Source organism: Dreissena polymorpha, chromosome 1 (assembly GCF_020536995.1).
Source record: "Dreissena polymorpha isolate Duluth1 chromosome 1, UMN_Dpol_1.0, whole genome shotgun sequence".
NCBI lineage: Eukaryota > Metazoa > Mollusca > Bivalvia > Myida > Dreissenidae > Dreissena > Dreissena polymorpha.
In genome coordinates, this window is record NC_068355.1 from 26,632,308 (window position 1) to 26,654,437 (window position 22,130).

The 22,130-nt window shown below is 35.9% G+C and overlaps 1 protein-coding gene across 1 annotated transcript in view; it reads right to left on the reverse strand.

Annotated features, from left to right (window-relative positions):
- Positions 1 to 16,099, reverse strand: part of LOC127864937 (uncharacterized) — a 38,278-nt gene extending 22,179 nt beyond the window's left edge. Inside the window, exons 1-4 of the mRNA XM_052404829.1 lie at positions 15,768 to 16,099; positions 10,201 to 11,183; positions 8,335 to 8,696; positions 7,360 to 7,425 (exon numbers count right to left, since the gene is read on the reverse strand). Of these exons, the coding sequence (XP_052260789.1) occupies positions 8,344 to 8,696; positions 10,201 to 11,183; positions 15,768 to 16,093 (1,662 nt within the window). The 5' untranslated portion in view covers positions 16,094 to 16,099 and the 3' untranslated portion in view covers positions 7,360 to 7,425; positions 8,335 to 8,343. The remainder of the gene's footprint in view (positions 1 to 7,359; positions 7,426 to 8,334; positions 8,697 to 10,200; positions 11,184 to 15,767) is intronic.
- Between the last annotated feature and the right edge of the window lie 6,031 nt (positions 16,100 to 22,130).

The following is a 22,130-nucleotide window of genomic DNA, read 5'->3' on the forward strand; positions in this document are numbered from 1 at the left end:
ATGAATTAAAGGGAGGCAAATCTGTAATAATAATTAACATGCATAAACCGTAGTTGTTTCCCTTGTTTGAACCATGCTAAATCCTTATAAATTTATAATGCCTATTTCCAGTAACTGTGACCTTCACCTGTGACCTTTGACCTAGTGACCTCAAAATCAATAGGGGTCATCTGCGGGTCATGAGCGTTCTTGAGTTATCATCCGGAAACCACCTGGTGGACGGACCGACCGACCGACCGACATGAGCAAAGCAATATACCCCCTCTTCTTCGAAGGGGGGCATAAAAATAATGAGACATTAATCCGACCCCTGCAAATTCGAGCCATTCGACATAAATGTATATGAATATTTAGCAATACAAAAATAGATGCTTTGAGGATAGTCCAAGCAAACCGGAAAGTCAAGCCAATCAAGTTTGAGCCAACATGTTTTGACTGTGTATTATAATTTTTAGAAAATTACTATTCTGCTTATCTGTGAACAAGTCAAAATTCAAAGGTTCTCTTTATACATTTTTATTGTATTTATTATTGCATTTTATGTTCATTCCTTCCACAATTATATAAGAATTAGGTGTCTAGTTTGGATACTCGTTTACAAAAATGTAAAAATATATTGAGACGTCACCCCTGTGAGAAAAGTTTAAAATAGCGCAAGAATAGTCATTCTGTTTTAAGTGCTCTGAATTTAATCACACATTGCTTACATTAGTATCTCTTAACAATTATTTTTAATTTGCATTAACATGAACACTATTGTCCCTATAACCACTTTTTTAATCATATTGTTTGTTATACCAAATTTATTCTCATAAGAATGTATAAATACAATCCTTAAACGGACTTAACTTGAGCATCGCTCTTGAAAAACCGGACTTAATGAATGTGTATAGTGTCTTCCGACATAAGCCAGTGGAGTCCTCATAGGCTAACCTGAGACGCCACTTATTTACTAAGACTTGATTTTTGTAAAGAAACAAAAGATGTGTTCGTCAGAAACAAAATGCCCCCTACTGCGCCGCTTTGAAATAAAATTTCTATTTATCATTTGGCAGGTATAGAAATAATCTCCCTTTAAAGGTTATTACTTCCCTTGGATTTTGTTTTTGACCATTATCATTGAAGGATGACCTTGACCTTTCACCACTCAAAATGTGCAGCTTCATGAGATACACATGCATGCCAAATATCAAGTTGCTATCTTCAATATTGCAAAAGTTATGGCCAATGTTAAAGTTTTCGGACCGACAACTGACAGATGGACTGACAGTTCAACTGCTATATGCCACCCTACCGCGTGGGGGGGGGGGATCTGTAGACAGTCAAAAATGACCAAGTCAGACATCGCTGACCAGCAAGGCCTGTGGTTTATCAGAGAGATCATTGCCACGGTTCATCATGTATCTATGTACATAAGTCCATAGGTAAGTAATGAAACCAACCATTCACAAATTAGTACAGGAAAGAAATGATAGTTTTGTCACTTAAAAACAAGAGCTGTCCCATAGGATGACTTATGCCCCTAAAAATGCTTGATAGAAGTTATGAGCAGATTCTGAAACCTAAACGCGAACCTTAAGTTCAAAATCAAGGTCCAGATCAATCAACATAGAAGTAGTGTTTTTCCTAGGAGGGCAAAGGGGCATGGCGAATTACTTTCAAAAAGGGCATTTTAGCGCGCAGTTTAGACAAAAAAGGGCAAAAACGTTCCCTGAATACCTGAATTAAGGGGCAACATGTAATCGCATCTGAAGCAGTTGTGGAAAAAATTACATATAAACAAGCACATTTAATGGTAATTGATGTATTTAACTTACTATGATTTATATTAATATATTTACCTTGCAATGTTCATTTAAGTTCCATGCTGTTTCAATAAACTGTACAGCACGACAAACATAATAAAGCAATATATGCATATGAATCTGATTATACACAGATCCACTAACATATGAATGAAACCATGTTTGTCTTATCCCATTTTCTAACAATAATCTTGCCAGATGTTTAAATAACATTGCGAGTAAATTGATCGCGACCAATATGCAAACACGCGTTTCCGTGACATACATCCACCAAGTAGATTACAAATAAATAAATAATGTTGTTGCTATCTAAAACATTTTTATGCATCGTTGATTATCACAGACATTTCATTAATTCCTTCTTAATGTATAATCTCCATCGTTAATTCGATCGTTTACGACGTTATTTGCCATTTTTGCCGAGTCGCAATTTAATTCTGTATAGTCCGCCATGTTGTTCAAATGTCAAATGGTGTTAGCGACAGGTGCGCATAGCAACGGTTAATCGTATACGCGATTCGCATTTTGTTAAATTAGTATACGTCTCAGTAATTATTTCAATAATTAGATCTAATTATCTTAAAGACGAAAGCGATAAAGAATAAATTTGTTTGTGTTTGTGTTTTTAAATGTAATTATGCGTAAAAATATATGTTTTGATATAACTGAATAATGCATGCAATGCACAATTGCCACGAGAAAACATCGAGTTTTTCATTTAAAGTCTCTGAAGTTACATAGCCTCTGGCATTATCGATTGATACTGACACGGGGTTATTCACGCATGACTAATTCACAGCTTTGGGGCAGTCTACCTATAAATCGAGCACTGTAATAGATTAAATCTGCTAAAATAATATAGTTGATTAGACGTTCACGTCTTTCGAGTAAATCAAGTACAGTCTGAGTGTTACAGACAATCAAGGACGCTGATTTGCGGACCAAGTTAAATCGTAAGGCAATAAAGATGTTATCGATAAGGGCGCGTGGCGAAATTTGCCTTTGAAAAGAAGGGCGCGTGGCGAAATTTGCCTTTAAAAAGGGCAGCGTGGCGATCCGGGAGGGCGGCGTGGCTTTTCGCCACGCTAAAATGGCCTGGGAAAAACACTAAGAAGTTATCAGCATTTTTCGAAACCTAAACACAAAGTGTGACGGAAAGGGGGCATAAAAAATCTTTGACAAATCAATCATTTAAGTTATAAATAAACAAAATACAAAATCTGTATAGTAACTGTGAAAATAACTTATATTCTTGGTAGGGAAATATATAATCTGAGATTTATAATTATATAAATTACTTCCCTTGAAAATAATTGTCTCTGTCAAATCTCTATTTTTAATAGCAATTAATTATAAACCACTACCATGACTGTAGATTCACAGGTAACCTTAACGTACCTAAGATACTTGTATGCCAAAAAGTGTCATTGTGTGCTTGGCTTGACCATAAAATGTCATTTTGATTATGCTTCAGTTGTATGGTTTCATATTATTATATATAATAATTATCTCCCTTTAAAGCTTATTACTACCCTTGGATTTGTATTTTCGACCTTAGACCTTGAAGGATGACCTTGACCTTTTAACATGATGTGATTGTCAGAAACACAATCGCCGCTTTGATTTATTTGAAAATAATATATTATTTGGCAGGTCAGATAATTATCTCCATTAAAGCTTATTACTTTCCTTGGATTTGTATTTTCAACCATAGACCTTGAAGGATTATCTTGACCTTGAAATTTTACCACTTAAATTGTGCACTAAGTTTTGTCCAGGCTAATAAGGTACAACACTTTCCACAGATTTTTTTTTAAAGAAGAAACTTCCTGTATACGAAAAATTCCGTAAATGCGGAAAGTATCTTCCCTGATTTGCCTATACAGACCACACTTTACACACATGCATTTAGTCCCTGTGCAGACTACATAGGCTAATCTGGGACCACACTTTACACACATGCATTTAGTCCCTGTGCAGACTACACAGACTAATCTGGGACCACACTTTACATACATGTATTTAGTCCCTGTGCAGACTACACAGGCTAATCTGGGATTAGTCCCTGTACAGACTACACATGCTAATCTGGGACCACACTTTACACACATGCATTTAGTCCCTGTGCAGACTACACAGACTAATCTGGGACCACACTTTACACACATGCATTTAGTCCCATTATCCCAGAGGGAGGCACATATGTTTCTTGAAAAAACACTCAACAACAGACTGTAAGCAGACTTAACTTAAGTTTGTGCAATGAGGCCGGAGTCCTTCTAATAGCTAGGGAAAATTCTTGGTGTTTTGACCACAAATTGGGTCATTTGTGTTGTTGGTTTTTTGCTTACAAATACTATACAATCGAGAATAAGCGTTTTCAATATTGCATTTAATAAGGTTCAATTAATAAAGTTGGGTAGAGAGATAAACTTGGTATTGTGATAAATTTCTTTTACTTTACTTTCAATTGGGAATTTTAGGAAGCTGTTTGGGAACAAGGGCTGTTTGTAAAACATGTATGCCCCCCACATGGGCTGTCCGTTGTACTGGCAGCCATTGTGTGTATACGATTTTGTCACTGTGACCTTGACCTTTGACTTAGTGACCTGAAAATCAATAGGGGTCATCTGCGAGTCATGATCAATGTACCTATGAAGTGTCATGATCCTAGGCAAAAGCGTTCTTGAGTCATCATCCGAAAATCATTTTACTATTTCGGGTCACCGTGACCTTGACCTTTGACCTTGTGACCTCAAAATCAATAGGGGTCATCTGCGAGTCATGATCAATCTACCTATGAAGTTTCATGATCCTAGGCATATGCGTTCTTGAGTTATCATCCGAAAATCATTTTACTATTTCGGGTCACTGTGACCTTGACCTTTGACCTAGTGACCTCAAAATCAATAGGGGTCATCTGCGAGTCATGATTAATCTACCTATGAAGTTTCATGATCCTAGGCATATGCGTTCTTGAATTATCATCCGAAAATCATTTTACTATTTCTGGTCATTGTGACCTTGACCTTTGACCTAGTGACCTCAAAATCAATAGGGGTCATCTGCGAGTCATGACAAATCTACCCATGAAGTTTCATGATCCTAGGCGTATGCGTTCTTGAGTTATCATCTGGAAACCATTTTACTATTTCGGGTCACCGTGACCTTGACCTTTGACCTAGTGACCTCAAAATCAATAGGGGTCATCTGCGAGTCATGATTAATCTACCTATGAAGTTTCATGATCCTAGGCATATACATTCTTGAATTATCATCCGAAAATCACTTTTCTATTTCGGGTCACCGTGACCTTGACCTTTGACCTAGTGACCTCAAGATCAATAGGGGTCATCTGCGAGTCATGATCAATCTACCCATGAAGTTTAATGATCCTAGGCGTATGCGTTCTTGAGTTATCATCTGGAAACCATTTTACTATTTCGGGTCACCGTGACCTTGACCTTTAACCTAGTGACCTCAAAATCAATAGGGGTCATCTGTGAGTCATGATCAATCTACCCATGAAGTTTCATGATCCTAGGCGTATGTGTTCTTGAGTTATCATCCGGAAACCATTTTAATATTTCAGGTCACCGTGACCTTGACCTTTGACCTAGTGACCTCAAAATCAATAGGGCTCATCTGCAAGTCATGACCAATGTACCTATGAAGTTTCATGATCCTAGGCCCAAGCGTTCTTGAGTTATCGTCTGACAACCACCTGGTGGACGGACGGACGGACGGACCGACAAGACAGACAGACAGACCGACATGAGCAAAGCAATATACCCCTCTTCTTCGAAGGGGGCATAAAAATAGATAGTTCCAGCATTTGTTATTGGGCCGATTTTGGCCCTGATATTTGACAACTAAATATCTCACAACTTGATACAAACTCAAGGCTGAATGACTGATGACTGAAATTCTTGTGGTGTTGTGTTACTAAGGTTTCTGTATTGGTAAGTTGGAAAGCAACAAGCTGAAGAATGTTTTGAGTTATTGATCCTCAAGTAAATGAAGTCGTGCTGTAAACACAATACATAAAAGAAAAGACTCAATTTTAACTTCTATGAAATCATATCATATTCTTGTCCACTTCATATTTAGCATTTTTAATACAGAGGTAACACTGTAAAACCTTTATTATGCGTTTGAGGCTATTTTTTGTTCATTTTAAGGTTTTACCGATCCACAAATTTATCACAAACGGCAAATGAACTGACACAAATTCCTCATTTACTTTTCCAAACTGAGTAATCCACACATTAACTAATTATATGTCCATGAAATACTTTTGTAACCACCAAAATTTCATGAGGAGGAATATCAATGGTTTTGCAATATACAAACAATTTAAGAGGATATTTTACCATATGTAATATACAAACAATTAAAGAGAATATTTTACCATATGCAATATACATGTACAAACAATTTAAGAGGATATTTTACCATTATGTAATATACAAACAATTAAAGAGGATATTTTACCATATGCAATATATACAAACAATTTAAGAGGATATTTTACCATATGCAATATACAAACAATTTAAGAGGATATTTTACCATATGTAATATACAAACAATTAAAGAGGATATTTTACCATATGTAAATATACAAACAATTAAAGAGGATATTTTACCATATGTAATATACAAACAATTAAAGAGGATATTTTACCAAATGTAAATTCATTCTGTTCTTTACCACCTCATCTTTATGCATTCTTAATAAACAGGAAATACACAAGACGGCGCGTTCCTGGTGTATTTATGGGTCTGTAAAGCATTTTATTTGTTTTTAAACAAGTGCCTTATTATAATTACAGTGCTTTCAACAGGAATATTTTCAGACGTCCCAGGGGCCATTGGAGGGGGGGGGGGCTGCACCCTTCATATGTGGGTTGTTTTGTTTTAGAGTGAAATGATGTTATGACGGTGCATTATGACTCTTCAAGAAAAAACAGCAATAAAGACATTAATAATGAGATTTAACAAAAATTGTTTTAAACCTTTCCCGCATAGATACGCATAATCGCGTCTCGATTGATTCCTTAATACATCCGTATGAAACCATACTTTTTATCTATTAAAGCCAACTTACTACTTTTACAGTTGCTACTCATTACCCGATAATCCAGTATATTCCATTATTAAAAGGACATTCTGATAAATATTTACAACAAAAGTGATCAAAATTTCCAAGAAACACAAACATTCACCATTTGTTGTAAAATTTTGGCATATAATTATGTTACTGATCTGATAAAAACATCCAATCAACTTAAAACACTTTAATCACCTGAAAATGATGTTCCCATTTTTATGTATTATAATTATTATATCTCAGTCATATTTCAATTAGATCTAACAAAGTATATAATTATCATAAAATGATTTTATTCGTATAATTTGATATATTAGAAAGAATGATATTAAATTAGTTTTTCCCAAATCAATTGACTTTTCACAGGAAAATATTCCAAACCCACAATGGCATTTTTTCCCAAAATTACAAAGAAAAGGTCTGACAAAGGGTCTATGTTACCTTCTGCGTTGTCAGGTCATCCTTGTCCACCACATCCTCAGCATCCTTGTCCTGACTCAGCAGCGACTGTAGCAGCAAAATAGCTTGATGTATTTCTTGTATATTTAGGACTCGAACACATTTATAAACAAGAGCACAGCATAAGGGGTGTCACGCTCGGCAGCGAAAGCTTGTCAGAATTATTTTTTTAGAGGTCACAGTGACCTTGACCTTTGACCTAGTGACCCAAAATGGGTGTGGCATGTAGAAGTCATCAAGGTGCATCTACATAGGAAGTTTCAAAGTTGTAGGTGGAAGCACTTTAATTTTAGAGCCAATGTTAAGGTTTTAGCACGACGCCTACGGCGGACGAGCTGGCTATGACAATAGCTTGGGTTAAAAATAGCCTCACTAAAAATGTAACTAACACACACACATGTTTATAAAAATGTAATGAAAATCAATAACAAATGTTCAACAGCATAAAACTTGAAAAATTAATAAATCTCACATCAAGTGTTACCTTTCTGTAAACATTGCGTACAGTATCAATTTATACTCCTCCAAAGATTACTTAAACAATTTCATATTTTATAAAAAACGTATTCATCCATATACATTTCTTACATGGCATGATGTTAATAGAAATGAAAGTCTAAAAATAGCCTCAGTTGCTATGTACATGTGCATCTATGTACAAATATTAAATTTTCAGTTGAAATGCTTTGTTTTATCATGCAAAGTTTACAAAAACTAAATTTAAGGACCATATGGCACAAACATTATGACAACATAACATAATATGCATAAGATCTAATGTTCCAACAAAAAAAACTCACATTGTATAATAAGATAACAATATGTGCACATAAATTATTTGTATCTTCAACTACACACACAATGTTGTATTGTAACATCACACACTACTATGTTCGTATGCTTAACAACACATTGTCATTGAAATATTAATCACTTATTACAACAACTAATACATACATGTACACACTATTCCACTCTGATCACAAAGATGTTGTCTGTCCCCAACAGTCCCACAATTATGGAGGATGTTGTGCTGCTGTAGCAGACTGACAATGGCAACCTCACTCCATCCTTTATATTAGCAAGAGTAGCCAGCTTACTCTCTCCCTCCCAGCCCACCTGTAGTATAGTGAAGGACCAGTATCCACAGACCAGCACCTGGCCTGCAGGGGTCACATGTTGACCAGATGGGCGCTCTAGTGCTGGGTCTGTTAATGTAGCCAGGAGTGTTCCATCCCTGGCCAGGGTGAGAAGCTTGTGCTGCCAGATGCTGCTGATGTACAGCCTGTCTCCTGTGGGACTCACAGCACACTTGTTTACTGCAAAACAGAGTAACATCAAGATATTGAATTACTGTAAATGTTAAATAATCTTATTAAACATACTGCAGTGATATTGCATTACGCATATGTTGTTATAAATAGGCCTTTACACATCTAAAATATATGCATACATTTCAATGATTCAATAGTTAAGTGTGACAATAAACTTCAGTAGCAGAGCTATTGTGTTAACGTTTTACATGTTGAAATGCGACTGGTGAGTTAGATATGAATTGAAGCAAAACAATTACACAGATGGAAACAATAACACATACAGAAACAATTGCACAGTTCAATCAACATGTTTATACCATGTTACTATGTGCAGCATGAATAGATTTCCCACACATGTATACATGTGATAACTATGTACTGAAATTAGTGAAATTGACCAAAGCAGACATAATTCATACATGTGCCGTGTTACAATGTTATTTGTGTTTTTCAAGTGTTTATAACACAAAAAATAATATTCAAAACAGCAGTTATTGACACTTTTCTAGCTAGTTAGTTACCAAACCAATTTCAACAGCAAAATGTTTAAATGAACATACTACTATAATTACAATGAAATTAATACATACATTTGAACACTTCATAAAAGAATACAACCACAAGAGTACCTATGTTATAATACATCAGCGGGTTTTCTGCTATGACATCTGAATTTTATTTTATTTTCATCTCACAAAGTATATAACTATAATTTATATGATTTAAAAAAAAAACAAGATCAAACCTTATGGGTCAATATTTGTTGATTAAAAAAATAAATCCCAATTCGGTTCATTAAGTCGATAAAACTTTCCAATTTGTCATTATATGGATTTAAAACAAGAGCACAGCATAACAGGTGCCAACGCTCAGCTGCGAAAGCTTGTCATATTTTTTTTAGAGGTCACAGTGACCTTGACCTTTGACCTAGTGACTCAACATTTGGTGTGGCGTGTAGAACTCATCAAGGTTCATCTACATATGAAGTTTCAAAGTTGTAGGTAACAGCACTTTGATTTTAGAGCCTATATTAAAGTTTATATTAAAGGTCACAGTGAGCTTTGACTTAGTGACCCAAAAATGGGTGTGGCGCGTAGAACTCATCAAGGTGCATGTACATTTGAAGTTTCAAAGTTGTAGGTGGAAACACTTTGATTTTAGAGCGAATGTTAAGGTTTATGTTAAAGTTTTATATTAGAGGTCACAGTGACCTTGACCTTTGACCTAGTGACCCAAAAATGGGTGTGGCATGTAGAACTCATCAAGGTGCATCTACATATGAAGTTTCAAAGTTGTAGGTGGAAGCACTTTGATTTTAGAGCCAATGTTAAGGTTTTAGCAAGACGCCTACGACGGACGACGAACTGGCTATGACAATATCTCGGGTTTTCTCTGAAAACAGCCGAGCTAATAACAAAATTTGACTAGACTCCTTTTCCCACAATGGCTAGACAAATCCCTGTACATAATACAAATGTTATCAGGATGGATTCACCATGATTATTACCTGTATAATCATCTGATCTATCTTCGTAGAGTCTGCAGATCAGTTTGCCATTCAGTGAGTATTTGTACAGTTCTTGACCAGAGGTGACAAAAAGGTCTCCTTGGTGATGGGAAATACCTCTACATTGATGTTGTAACTGAAACTTCCTGCCAGGAACAAGCTTTTCCTGGTTGACAGTGATAAACTGGACCTCACCTATGGTGCTAGTATTCACAGCCACTGCAACCACACTGGGTGTGATCAAACATATGGCATGTGCATAAGCATTCACACCACAGTGACTCACCACCTGGTACTGCTGGCTCAGAAGCTTGACTCTCTTATTTTCTTCGTCTGCAACCAGGACCTGTCCATCTGGAAGAACACATATGCCTGAGATATCACATGTAACTGAATCACTTGGTATTCTCACATTGTACTCAGACTTCCCCAGGACCTTAAACACCTTGCCCGACTTTCCAAGCAGAGTGTATGCCTGCTGTATGACATGTTTACATTTTATGCTGGCTATAAGGCAGAGCTCCTTATTATCTCCAATTTTCTGAACGATTTCAAGTAATTGTAACAAGTCACTGTGAACACTGGTGCATTTATGAATGGAACTTGTAACTGATCCTTTTATGCTTATAACTTCATCTTTCATCTCATTTAGTTCCTTCAAAGTAATATTATCAAATTCATTCAAGATAGAAAAAACACTCCTACACATGTCGTCTTTTAAATATTGCTCAATTTTTCCCGATGTGCCCACACAATTATTACCAAACTTATCTAAATTAGTGTTTAAATTGCCACGCATTTGTTCGATCATATCTGCCCTATGTTCCTTGTATGCTTTCTGCAATGACTCAACACTGGCCTCCTGACTGCTCTGTTGGCTTTTGATTTCTCCCAGAACAGTTTCGAGCTCCACTGACAGTCCCTGTAGGTCTGTGGGCTGCGTGTTGGTCAGCTCATTAATTGGAGTCACTTTACTGCACTCGCTGAAATGACCAAATAATACAATGCAATGAACATACCTAAGAATAGTAATCGATATTATGTAATACTTCAAACAAGTATACAATTTAAAATAAAACAATAATGAAAAAAATAACTCTTTTCTTAGGCTTAATATGGGAGTATGCAGATTTGCCCTTTTCCCCGTCCTTCCATCCGCGTGACTTTTGGGTTGTATATAACTCAACACGTATTCCTGCAACTTAACAAGTACAGTAAACAGGCATGTGAGCTTGTGCACCTCTAAATTTTGATTCTGTTTTTTTCAATATGATTGTAGTAATAATTTAATCATTTTAAAAAAAGAATTTTAAAATGTGTGTCTAGTGAACATTAAACAGTATTGCTACTAGAGGACTGACACTTTGCATAAATAGTTATCATCGTGTAATTTTGACCACCTGCAAATTTTGGTATGTCTTTTTTCAACATACCCAGAGATATGGCCACTGTTTAGTAAATAAATCACATATAAAATTGTGTTGTGAGTTACTCAAAGAGTACAGCTGATAGTGGGATGAAATATTCTAAATGTATTACCCACCATGTGAAATTTCTTCTTACATAAGAAGAGTTATGTCCCTTTAACCAAACAATCATATTTCTTTCAATAGTGAGAACCATACCTCAAAAAGGATTGTTGATAGAGGTATACGTCTACAGTTACATATTAATAGTCAGGTACACTCTTGCAACTCCATATTTTTGTTCACATTTTTGTTACATTTGTGCAGTTAAGGAACAAATTGGATTGTAGAGGTATCCATGTACTAAGAACACATTTCTAGTTGTTTACCTTGTTTTCACTTTTAATATTGCAAACCTTGACCACACTATAAATAATAACACATGCAAGAAAATATCATTGATGCTCTCCCACCCCACACAAAGCAGGCATGACTTATTATTAATATCTATTCTCAAACATTTTTAAATAAGCCAGCAATGAAAATCAATATATTGTTCACAAACACCTGTCATAAGTGGATTCAAATTCAATGACTGAAAGATTTTATAATGGCAGTAGAATCTACTGTAATATATATAGAGAATATTATGTGAGTTTTGGATAAAGATCAAGTTTATCATGCAAGGCTTAGAACCATGGTAGCGCGAGACTTGCCGAGTGCTACCATGGTTCGAGTCGAGCATGATAAACTTGATCTTTATCCAAAACACACATACAATTCTTTGTATCCTATTATGTCCTCCCTTTTTCCATTAATAATAATAAAATATCGCATTTTTTACTGTTTTATCTTCCCGTAGTTGACAAAAACATATTCTCAAATTTGTTGATAAAAACACAAATCTGATCGAAAAAAAGTGATTATATAAAGCTAAAGTTTATACGATAGTTATTATACTATCGATTTTCATCTGGTAATAGGGTAAATGTAGCATGTCCAATATTCCTGCAGTGTTTTATCATAATCTGCTTCAACAATTGTTATAATGGGTAATACAGGTACTGAAACTGACAACTACACCTTTATAATTTCATGATATAAGCTTATGTGACCTTTGACCTATGGACCTTCACATGGATTTACATCTGAATCTTCCTCGATGTAAACATAAAACATATTGCATGGATGTAAGTCAAAGCATTCCCTAGATATCATGTGGAAACAACTGATAAAGGACAGATGCAAAGCAAAATAACCCCGCAAATCATTCTTACAGGAAGTCCTCTATTTCTCAATAAAGTCTTAGTATAAACAATCTTAGACTAGCTTGTTGTTGTCACACGTTCTATTCGTGGAAAAGAAAAGACGCCATTGTAAAATGTTTAAAAGGAGGCTCCAAGAGAAAGGTCTATTGTTTATTATGTGTGATATTGAAATGTCATAAAGTAGCAAGCCTAGAGTCAATGATTTTTTTAAAATATTGGGCTATATGTGTAATATTTTCACTTAACTTTATTCTACACAAAATAAGAAAAACAGCAATTTAAAAAAAAATACTTTTTTCTCATTATTTGAAAAATAAATAGTTAAATGGCAGCAAAGCAAGAGCAAATCCCTGTTTATGAGCTATTTTCACAGTTAATTTCCCAATGTTAATGAATTCCAACTCACAAAACACTACATGATTATATAACACATATTTTTTACAGTAAAGTGTACTTAATATTGAACAGAGTGGATTGCACATTTTCAACATATATACACAGACCAATGTCTAAAGTAAAAAAAGATGGAAAATAATATTCATATTCAACTAGAACAAGGGCCGTTTGTAAAACATGCATGCCCCCCATATGGGCTGTCAGTTGTAGTGGCAGCCATTGTGTGCATACGTTTTGTGTCACTGTGACCTTGACCTTTGACCAAGTGACCTGAAAATCAATAGGGGTCATCTGCCAATCATGATCAATGTACCTATGAAGTTTCATGATCCGAGGCCTAACTATTCTTGAGTTATCATCAGGAAACCATTTTATCGTTCATGTCACTGTGACCTTGACCTTTGACCTAGTGACCATCCTATGAAGTTTCATGATCCTAGGTCTAAGCATTATTAAGTTTTCATCCAGAAACCATTTTACTATTTCGATTCACTGTGACCTTGACCTTTGACCTAGTGACCTGAAAATTGATAGGGGTCATCTGCCAGTCATGATCAATGTACCTATAAAGTTTCATCATCCTAGGCCTAAGCATTCTTGAGTTATCATCCAGAAACCATTTTTACTATTTTGAATCACTGTGACCTTGACCTTTGACCTAGTGACCTGAAAATCAATAGAGGTCATCTGCCAGTCATGATCAATGTACCTATTAAGTTTCATGATCCTAAGCCTAAGCCTTCTTGAGTTATCATCCGGACACCATCTGGTGGACGAACCGACCAACCAACGGATCGACAGACCGACTGACATGTGCACAACAATATACCTCCTCTTCTTCGAAGGGGGGCATAAAAAGCTTTTTTTTTTCAAGAAACAAAGGGCCATAAATCTCTTATTAACAGATATTGTACAATGCCATTTGGCGCACATCATTCTCTTATCCATATTATATACTCATACCAAATTTTAATAAAGTCTGCCAAAGAACTTCAAAGATATGGCTCTGGACACAAAAGTGCCGTATGGACGGAAGGGCAGACGGAAACACAGTCGGACAGACAAAGGCAAAACAATATCCATCCGCCTATGGCGGGGGATAATAATTCTTGTTCACCTAAATAATGTCTTGTGTAAAAGGCTTGCAAGTGATTGCCTATACTGTGTGACTGGTTTTACAGTGATTATAGAGATCATTATTTTTTTTACTGTAAATCCATTTTAAAATAACTCCAAGCTAAAGGACCTCCCGTATATGATCATTAGATTCTTATTTTAAGTTATGTAATGCTTGAATTTAAACGCACGTTTAAACCTATTGTTTTTCTGATGCATTGTTATTAAGGCCACAGGCTAATGCCTTCACAAAAATATAAATCTTCCATGAATAAGAACTCCTTATCATTGTCTTTTGACCAATACAGCAGTAAACATAATTTATTGAAGAGTGTAACACATGATTCACAAGTAAATGCTATGTATATATATATATATAGAGAGAGAGAGAGAGAGGGCCATTTTTTACCGCAGAGGCATGATTTAAACAAGACTATTGCCAAGCAAATATGTCCCCTACCGGCTCCACCATTGTTAAAAATTCAACCATTGTCATATTTTTTTAATTTGTTGCCATAGTAACCAAACCATAATTTTTGACGTAGGAACAATATGAAATGACATGCATAATTTCCATATTGCCATCTATCCATGTTACAAGTTTCATGAAAAAATATGAAGAACTTGTAAAGTTATCGCAGGATCCAGAAAACAACATTTTCAGCAGTATTTCTAGTCTATTTGTTGCCATAGCAACCATAATTTTTGACATAGGAAGAAAATGAAATGACGTGCATAATGTCCATATTGCCATCAATCTATGTTTAAGTTTCATGAAAAAATATGAAGAACTTGCAGGATCCAGAAAAAGACAGACAGACAGACAGACTCACAGAACGCAAACCATAGGTCCCCTCCGGTGAAACTGGTAGGGGACAATAAACTTACCAGATATTAAAAACTAAAATCAAACCCATGACTTATTAAATTCAGAGAAGATCTCAAAAGTTATTTAATATATACGTCTATTAATCTTTTGACCCTTGGGCATGGCAATTTTTTACCTCTAAGGCGTAATTTCAAGAAACTTGGTGGAAGATCAAATCTTTTTCAGCTTACTATCCAAAGAAAAAGAACACCAGTAAGATAATTAATAATGTTCCCATGCATCAATTTCCATGTGCAGCATGAGGCAACAACACCCGCATGTGGTCAAGAAGTGTCATAACATCATGATTAATTTTGCAACCTGGTAGCAAAGGATCTCAAGCAATAATTTGCAAATTTCAAATTAACTTCATAAGTCATTTCCAAAATTTAGAATAGAGGTGAAATTTTAAAATTGCATAGTATTTCATATTTTTCACAAAAATTTCAGGAAACAAATGTGTTTGTTTAAATACCACAAATCAAAATATGCGGCAAAGTATTTCAGAAATACCTGTGATCATTGAAGGCACACTTTGTGCAGCACAACTGACTGTGGTCATCACATAACATTTCAATTTTGTCATCCTTGTGCGCTTCACACTTCCATAGAAATTCCTCCACCTGTTTCGAAACTGGCCATTCTTTCATGTCATTCCTTCCATAAGCTGAATGTTTTTTAAACCACTTATCATGCAACGGAATACATTTCCCACAATAAAGTTTCAAACATGTTTTGCAGTAAAAATCTGCATTTGCTTGCTCTTTGCATGACGAACAAATAAAATCCTTAACCTCATCAGAGCCTTTGGCATGAGAAGACGAAGACTTGTCTGCCATTTTGATAATTGAATTTTTATGCAAACAAATTGTAACAACTTAAGCTCAGGAAAATTCTTAATTTCACAGTATCTCTGTGTATAACTATGAATAACTGATCCAGAAAAGACACAATATAAATCTGTGTGTATTTAATAGTCAAGCAATTACGAAGTCTGTACTGAACAAAAATCAAGTTAAACCTCAAATGGTTAAGCAATCAAATGACATTCAAATGTAAGCCGTAAACAGTGTAACAATGAAAACTGTAATGCGACTATTGGGTCACGTGGGTATTGAACATATTATATTTCAAACTGTGGCAAAGGAGATACATAATTGAAAATTAGATCATGTTTAACAGATTTATAGGCAAGACTGAATGCAGTGACTTTCAATGCATATTAATAAATGGGCAGAAATTTATGTACAATGTAAACAGCATGTTGTAAGTGAAGGACACAATTGTCTATTTATCACAAATTTAAGTAAAGTTTGCTTAAACAAAGAAGTGTTTGTAGTTTTTATGTTAGTTAATTTAAATACAAATTCATTTTTTTGCTTTTTTTACAATTAAAACATCATGCCATTTTATATATACAATGTAAACTATCTTTACGGCCACCTCTGTATTCCGACCAACTCGCTAAGTCGACCACCATTTTTCATTTTCAGTTCTGTGCGTTACGGAGTATAGCACAGAACGTATGTCTAAACATAACGCACCGCACAAAACAGGTATATGTGCGGTTCGTTCATGCATGTGGTTGTCACGTGAGTGATGGTCACTCAGGTGGACATAGGCGGGAATTTGCACGGGGTGTTCATTGTTTGGTCAGTTCTTCGCTAGACTTCGATCAGTAAACTTGTGTTTGTGTACAAATCCTGCATCGTGTTGTCGACTTTAGCAGAACACAGGGTGTCCATGCTGCAAGATTTGGAACGCATCATAGAAAAGATAAGTGCTAAAAGAAACGTAAATCTGTTAAATCCGTTATACTGAATCTCGAGCATAGTATCGAGTGTTACGAAGTAGTAACAGAGTTGAAACGATGTATATTTCAAGTAACAATTTCAGCACTAGAGAAAGCCGATCAATTTACAAATAGAAATATTGATGGCACGTGACCAAAAATTCACAGGTCATTAATGGTAGAACACGACATAAGCTTTCGAACTTACTGGGGAATAAATTGCTATTCTTTGTGGTGTTGTATACATTCTATATGTATATGTGTAAATGTTTTACGAGTCTGATGACGTAATGTTATTTGCAGAAAAATACAATGTAGAGGCGAAGGCATATAAAAAGGCGGAAACATAACGCCACGCGGCTCTCTTGACGGGTCATATCAGAAGCTGGAAGCTTCTAACATCGCAACACAAGGGGCTGAAACTCAATTACCATTGAGACGTACAGGACTATGTTTCGCATGTGGTGAACCGGGTCATCGGAAAGGAGCAGCTGGATGTTCAGCAAACAGCTCGACCAATAAGTTAAGTTAATTATGTTTAGAACCCCGTTATCAAAAAATGGGTAGTTTCGTGTTCGTCGGAAAACGTAACGTACAGAAAGTTCCTAAAGTCGAACGTGATCAAAAGGATCCAAGTATAGTTCGCCGGTAAGTTGAAGGAAGGCCCACGCGGTTAAGTAGCAGGAGACTACTGATAGTAAGTACATTTTCGATGTAGTAAATGGCGGTTATAAGTTTATTTTTTCCGTTGGAAAACGGTAACGTACAAAAAGATCTGTCTCAATGTATCAAAAGGATCTTAGTATAAAACTGGATCAAAAGGATCATAATATAGAAATTGATACTAGAAGCTCGCCGGTAAAAAGAACGAAAGCCCATGTAGCCAAGCTGTAGCAGGCTACGAATGGTTGTTACATTTAAGATGTAGTTAATTGCGGTTATATGTTTCCTTTTCCGTCGGAAAACGGTAACGTACAGAAAGAGATAAAAGGAGCAATTGATCAAAAGGATCATAGTATAAAAATTTATCAAAAAGAAAAAATTATAGAATAAAAAAAATATAAAAAAATTACCGGAAGTTTGTCGGTAAGTAGACTGAAAACCCACGTGACATTTATCATGTTGTTAATACGCCCGTTAATACGTTTATAGTCGTATTTAATAAGAATGGGAGGCCTCGATATATTCAAAATTATTATTTATTTATTTGTTCTACTTTCGATATAAGAGGAGCGTATCATAATATTGATACATTCACGAACGGTGTGATTTGAGCTATCAAGAGAATAGCAAGTTGTTAGGTTGTTATAAGCTTATATTTGGCACGATAACGGCCGATCATATATTTATTTATTTGTTCTACTCCCATATTAGAGGAGCGTATCATGATATTGATACATTCACGAACGGTATGGTTTGAGCTATCAAGAGAATTGCAGGCAGTGTTAGGTTGTTATAAGCTTATATTTGGCACGATAACGGCCGATCATATATTTACTAAAACTCGTTAAAACTAAAATGAGGTGGACTAGCATTCTTACGTCAAATTGACTTAAAATAGTTATTTGCTTTTGTGATGATGGCATACATCACGGTGTAGAATATGAAAAAAACAAACATTATATGCTAGTGACTATACGAGTTTGGATGTTAACTGGCTGATTCAGAAACAGTATTTTTATTCCTTCTCAGAGAGTAGAATGGCTCGGGCATGTGATCGATATGCATAAAATGCAGTTTTTCATAATTAAAAATTGAGTAGCTAGGCTAGAAAAAAGTATTGATTTGATGATCTATCTAATTTATCAAACGAAAGAAAAAGTAGTACCAAAAGATAAATTAATAGCTAGTCTTGTAGGGCAGATAATTTCCTTTCAGAGTGTGATTGTAAATAAAGTTTGGTGATAACAATGCATATAATAATAAAAATGCATAAATACCAGAGCTAGTTGGAAAGCTCCCGTTATTGTAACGTTGCAAGCTATTTACAAACTTAGATTATGGAAAGAAAGCACTAGGCAGTAAATCAACGGTGGAAAAGATTTCAAACACAATCAGTTGTTTTTGTGTAATATATTTGCTGATGCAAGTACCACAAGTTATGGTTTATGGAGGTTTTATAGAAAGTTGTAGCTTTAATGTAGATATAGGCGAAATGACTGTCAAGCTAACGATTTTCATAAAAATAAAAAAAGCAAATTTATTTTCAATTTGTTTTATTCCATTGACGAAGAGAGTTAAGGTATGTACTCGTGATCTTTGAGACCCGAAAATGAGAAAATTGGAATGTACATGATCTTAATAAAAAGAGCAACCTGTTTCCGGAAGTGAACAGATTATTGACGAAAAGAGAAAAGTTATTCCTGGAAGTGATTACTTTATTACACTGTTAAAATAAAGGAGGTGCACTGCCAGTGTTTCTATAAACGAAACAGGTAAAGCATATTGTGATTTAATATGAAGTCAATACATTAAGCCACCGGAAGTTGGTTTTCAAGATAAACCGGATAAGTATTCCGTCGTTCAACATGACGTAAGTAAAAATTTCTTATGATCAAGAAAATGCCTTGCATACCGCTAGAAAAGGTATGTTATTGCTCCCGGAAGTGAGCAGAAAGAGTTTGCTATGGTCCCCGGAAGTGGACATAGAGCCCAGTAGATTGCTCCCAGAAGTGAGCAGAAATTGTGGGCTATGGTCCCCGGAAGTGGACATAGAGCCCAGTAGATTGCTCCCGGAAGTGAGCAGAAATTGTGGGCTATGGTCCCCGGAAGTGGACATAGAGCCCAGTAGATTGCTCCCGGAAGTGAGCAGAAATTGTGGGCTATGGTCCCCGGAAGTGGACATAGAGCCCAGTAGATTGCTCCCGGAAGTGAGCAGAAATTGTGGGCTATGGTCCCCGGAAGTGGACATAGAGCCCAGTAGATTGCTCCCGGAAGTGAGCAGAAATTGTGGGCTATGGTCCCCGGAAGTGGACATAGAGCCCAGTAGATTGCTCCCGGAAGTGAGCAGAAATTGTGGGCTATGGTCCCCGGAAGTGGACATAGAGCCCAGTAGATTGCTCCCGGAAGTGAGCAGAAATTGTGGGCTATGGTCCCCGGAAGTGGACATAGAGCCCAGTAGATTGCTCCCGGAAGTGAGCAGAAATTGTGGGCTATGGTCCCCGGAAGTGGACATAGAGCCCAGTAGATTGCTCCCGGAAGTGAGCAGAAATTGTGAGCTATGGTCCCCGGAAGTGGACATAGAGCCCAGTAGATTGCTCCCGGAAGTGAGCAGAAATTGTGGGCTATGGTCCCCGGAAGTGGACATAGAGCCCAGTAGATTGCTCCCGGAAGTGAGCAGAGATGCTCCATGAAGAGAGCACAGAGTATGCTATGGTCCCCGGGTGTTATGTTACATGAAATGTTTTAAATGCTTTGCAAAATTCGTACATCAACGTGTATTCAGACAATAAAATGTAAAATCTATATTATTGAATGGTAGTCAAAATAAATAGCTTTAGATTTAAATATGTTGTGTGGATACTGGATTCAATGAAAAGAGGCAGTGGGTGTCTTAGTTCAATATGGGGAAACAATGTAAACTGGTTAGTTCAGAAACTAGGTTGGTAACAATCTGTATCAATAAGATGATATCGGAGAAAGCAAAATGCATCCTTGTTGTCCCAAAAAGGGGCAGTTCGCCTTATTGGCTAATGTTGATTTGTCATACGGACATTTTAGAGATATTGTAAAATATTGCAAAAAGTTTGGTAGAGACTGTATGAATCCAGGTTGTTTTGGTAACACTAGATTATCATTAAATAAGATAGCGTTAAGGTGCATATCACAATACAGTTATTGATGTATAGTACATATGTTTGACAGGAAATGTTTTGAGAGGTACTCTGAAGGAGCAATTAGAGGGCTCGGGCTTGCATGGGCTTCGAAGAGATTAGATGGCGGACAGATTGGCTAAGTAAATACTTAGAACAATCAAGAGCAGACAATACAGTGAAGAAAAGAATTCTTCATGTGCACATTTCAAATACTGTGAAGAAAATATAGTCGCCATGCCAGCCTTACATATATCAGTAGTAATGTACATGGCTCAATTGATGGATCGAGGAAATCTAATAACGTTTTTTACATCTGTGTTTTACAGTATATAAATATTACATGGCTGACAGGGTGACAGTAAATTTGTCAACTTGAGGAAATACTGTCAACCGAGGCGAAGCCAAGGTTGACAGTATTTTTCCGAAAGTTGACAAATTTACTGTCACCCTGTCAAACATGTAATATTTATTTTATTATACCGAATAAACTATTCAAACATGAACAATTTATATGAACCATGAACAATTTTAATATTCAATAATTGAATTTAATTTCAGCAATGAACAACCATTAATATGTTGAGTGGTTCAGATTTACGGGCAGAGCAAAATGAACTTCGCTTTATTCGGCACCGACTTAGTAATCAATTTATCCCATCAATTTTCTAAGTCGTCAATTATTTCTTTAAAAATATACAGTATTACAGAACCAGCTTTCCGTATTTTATTTTCATCACTTGATTACGCAAATTATGACGTACTTGTGTGACGTCATTTTGGTGACGAAACATTTTGGGACAACAATATGGACGTGGTGGTTCTTTTTAACAGTAAAATATTTGTTTAAAGCATCGAACGAATCCAAAACGTATTTCGGATTGTGTGTTTGTCATGCATAACACCTTAAGAACAGACACTCGTTGTAACTTTATTGTTATTAGCATTGGATTAAAGTTGCCTTTGAGGTAAGCGTGTCGTTTATACTAAATTGATTTTCTTTTTGACTCCTGTCAAAGCTTAAATAATGTCATTAATCTATTCTACAGCACAGTTTCAGCTGCAATCGATATTTTAATTATCCAAATACAACGGACACGCAAAACTGCGTACTGCGCATGCGCGAATGGGACAGTATAATTTTCGACCATTCCGCACGCGATTGCTAAGGCAGCGGGATACAGTATTTTTTTGTCAGTAATTTTTTTCCCGCTGGTGGCACGTGATTGCTATGGCAGCGGGATACAGTATATTTTGGACAGTAAATTTATT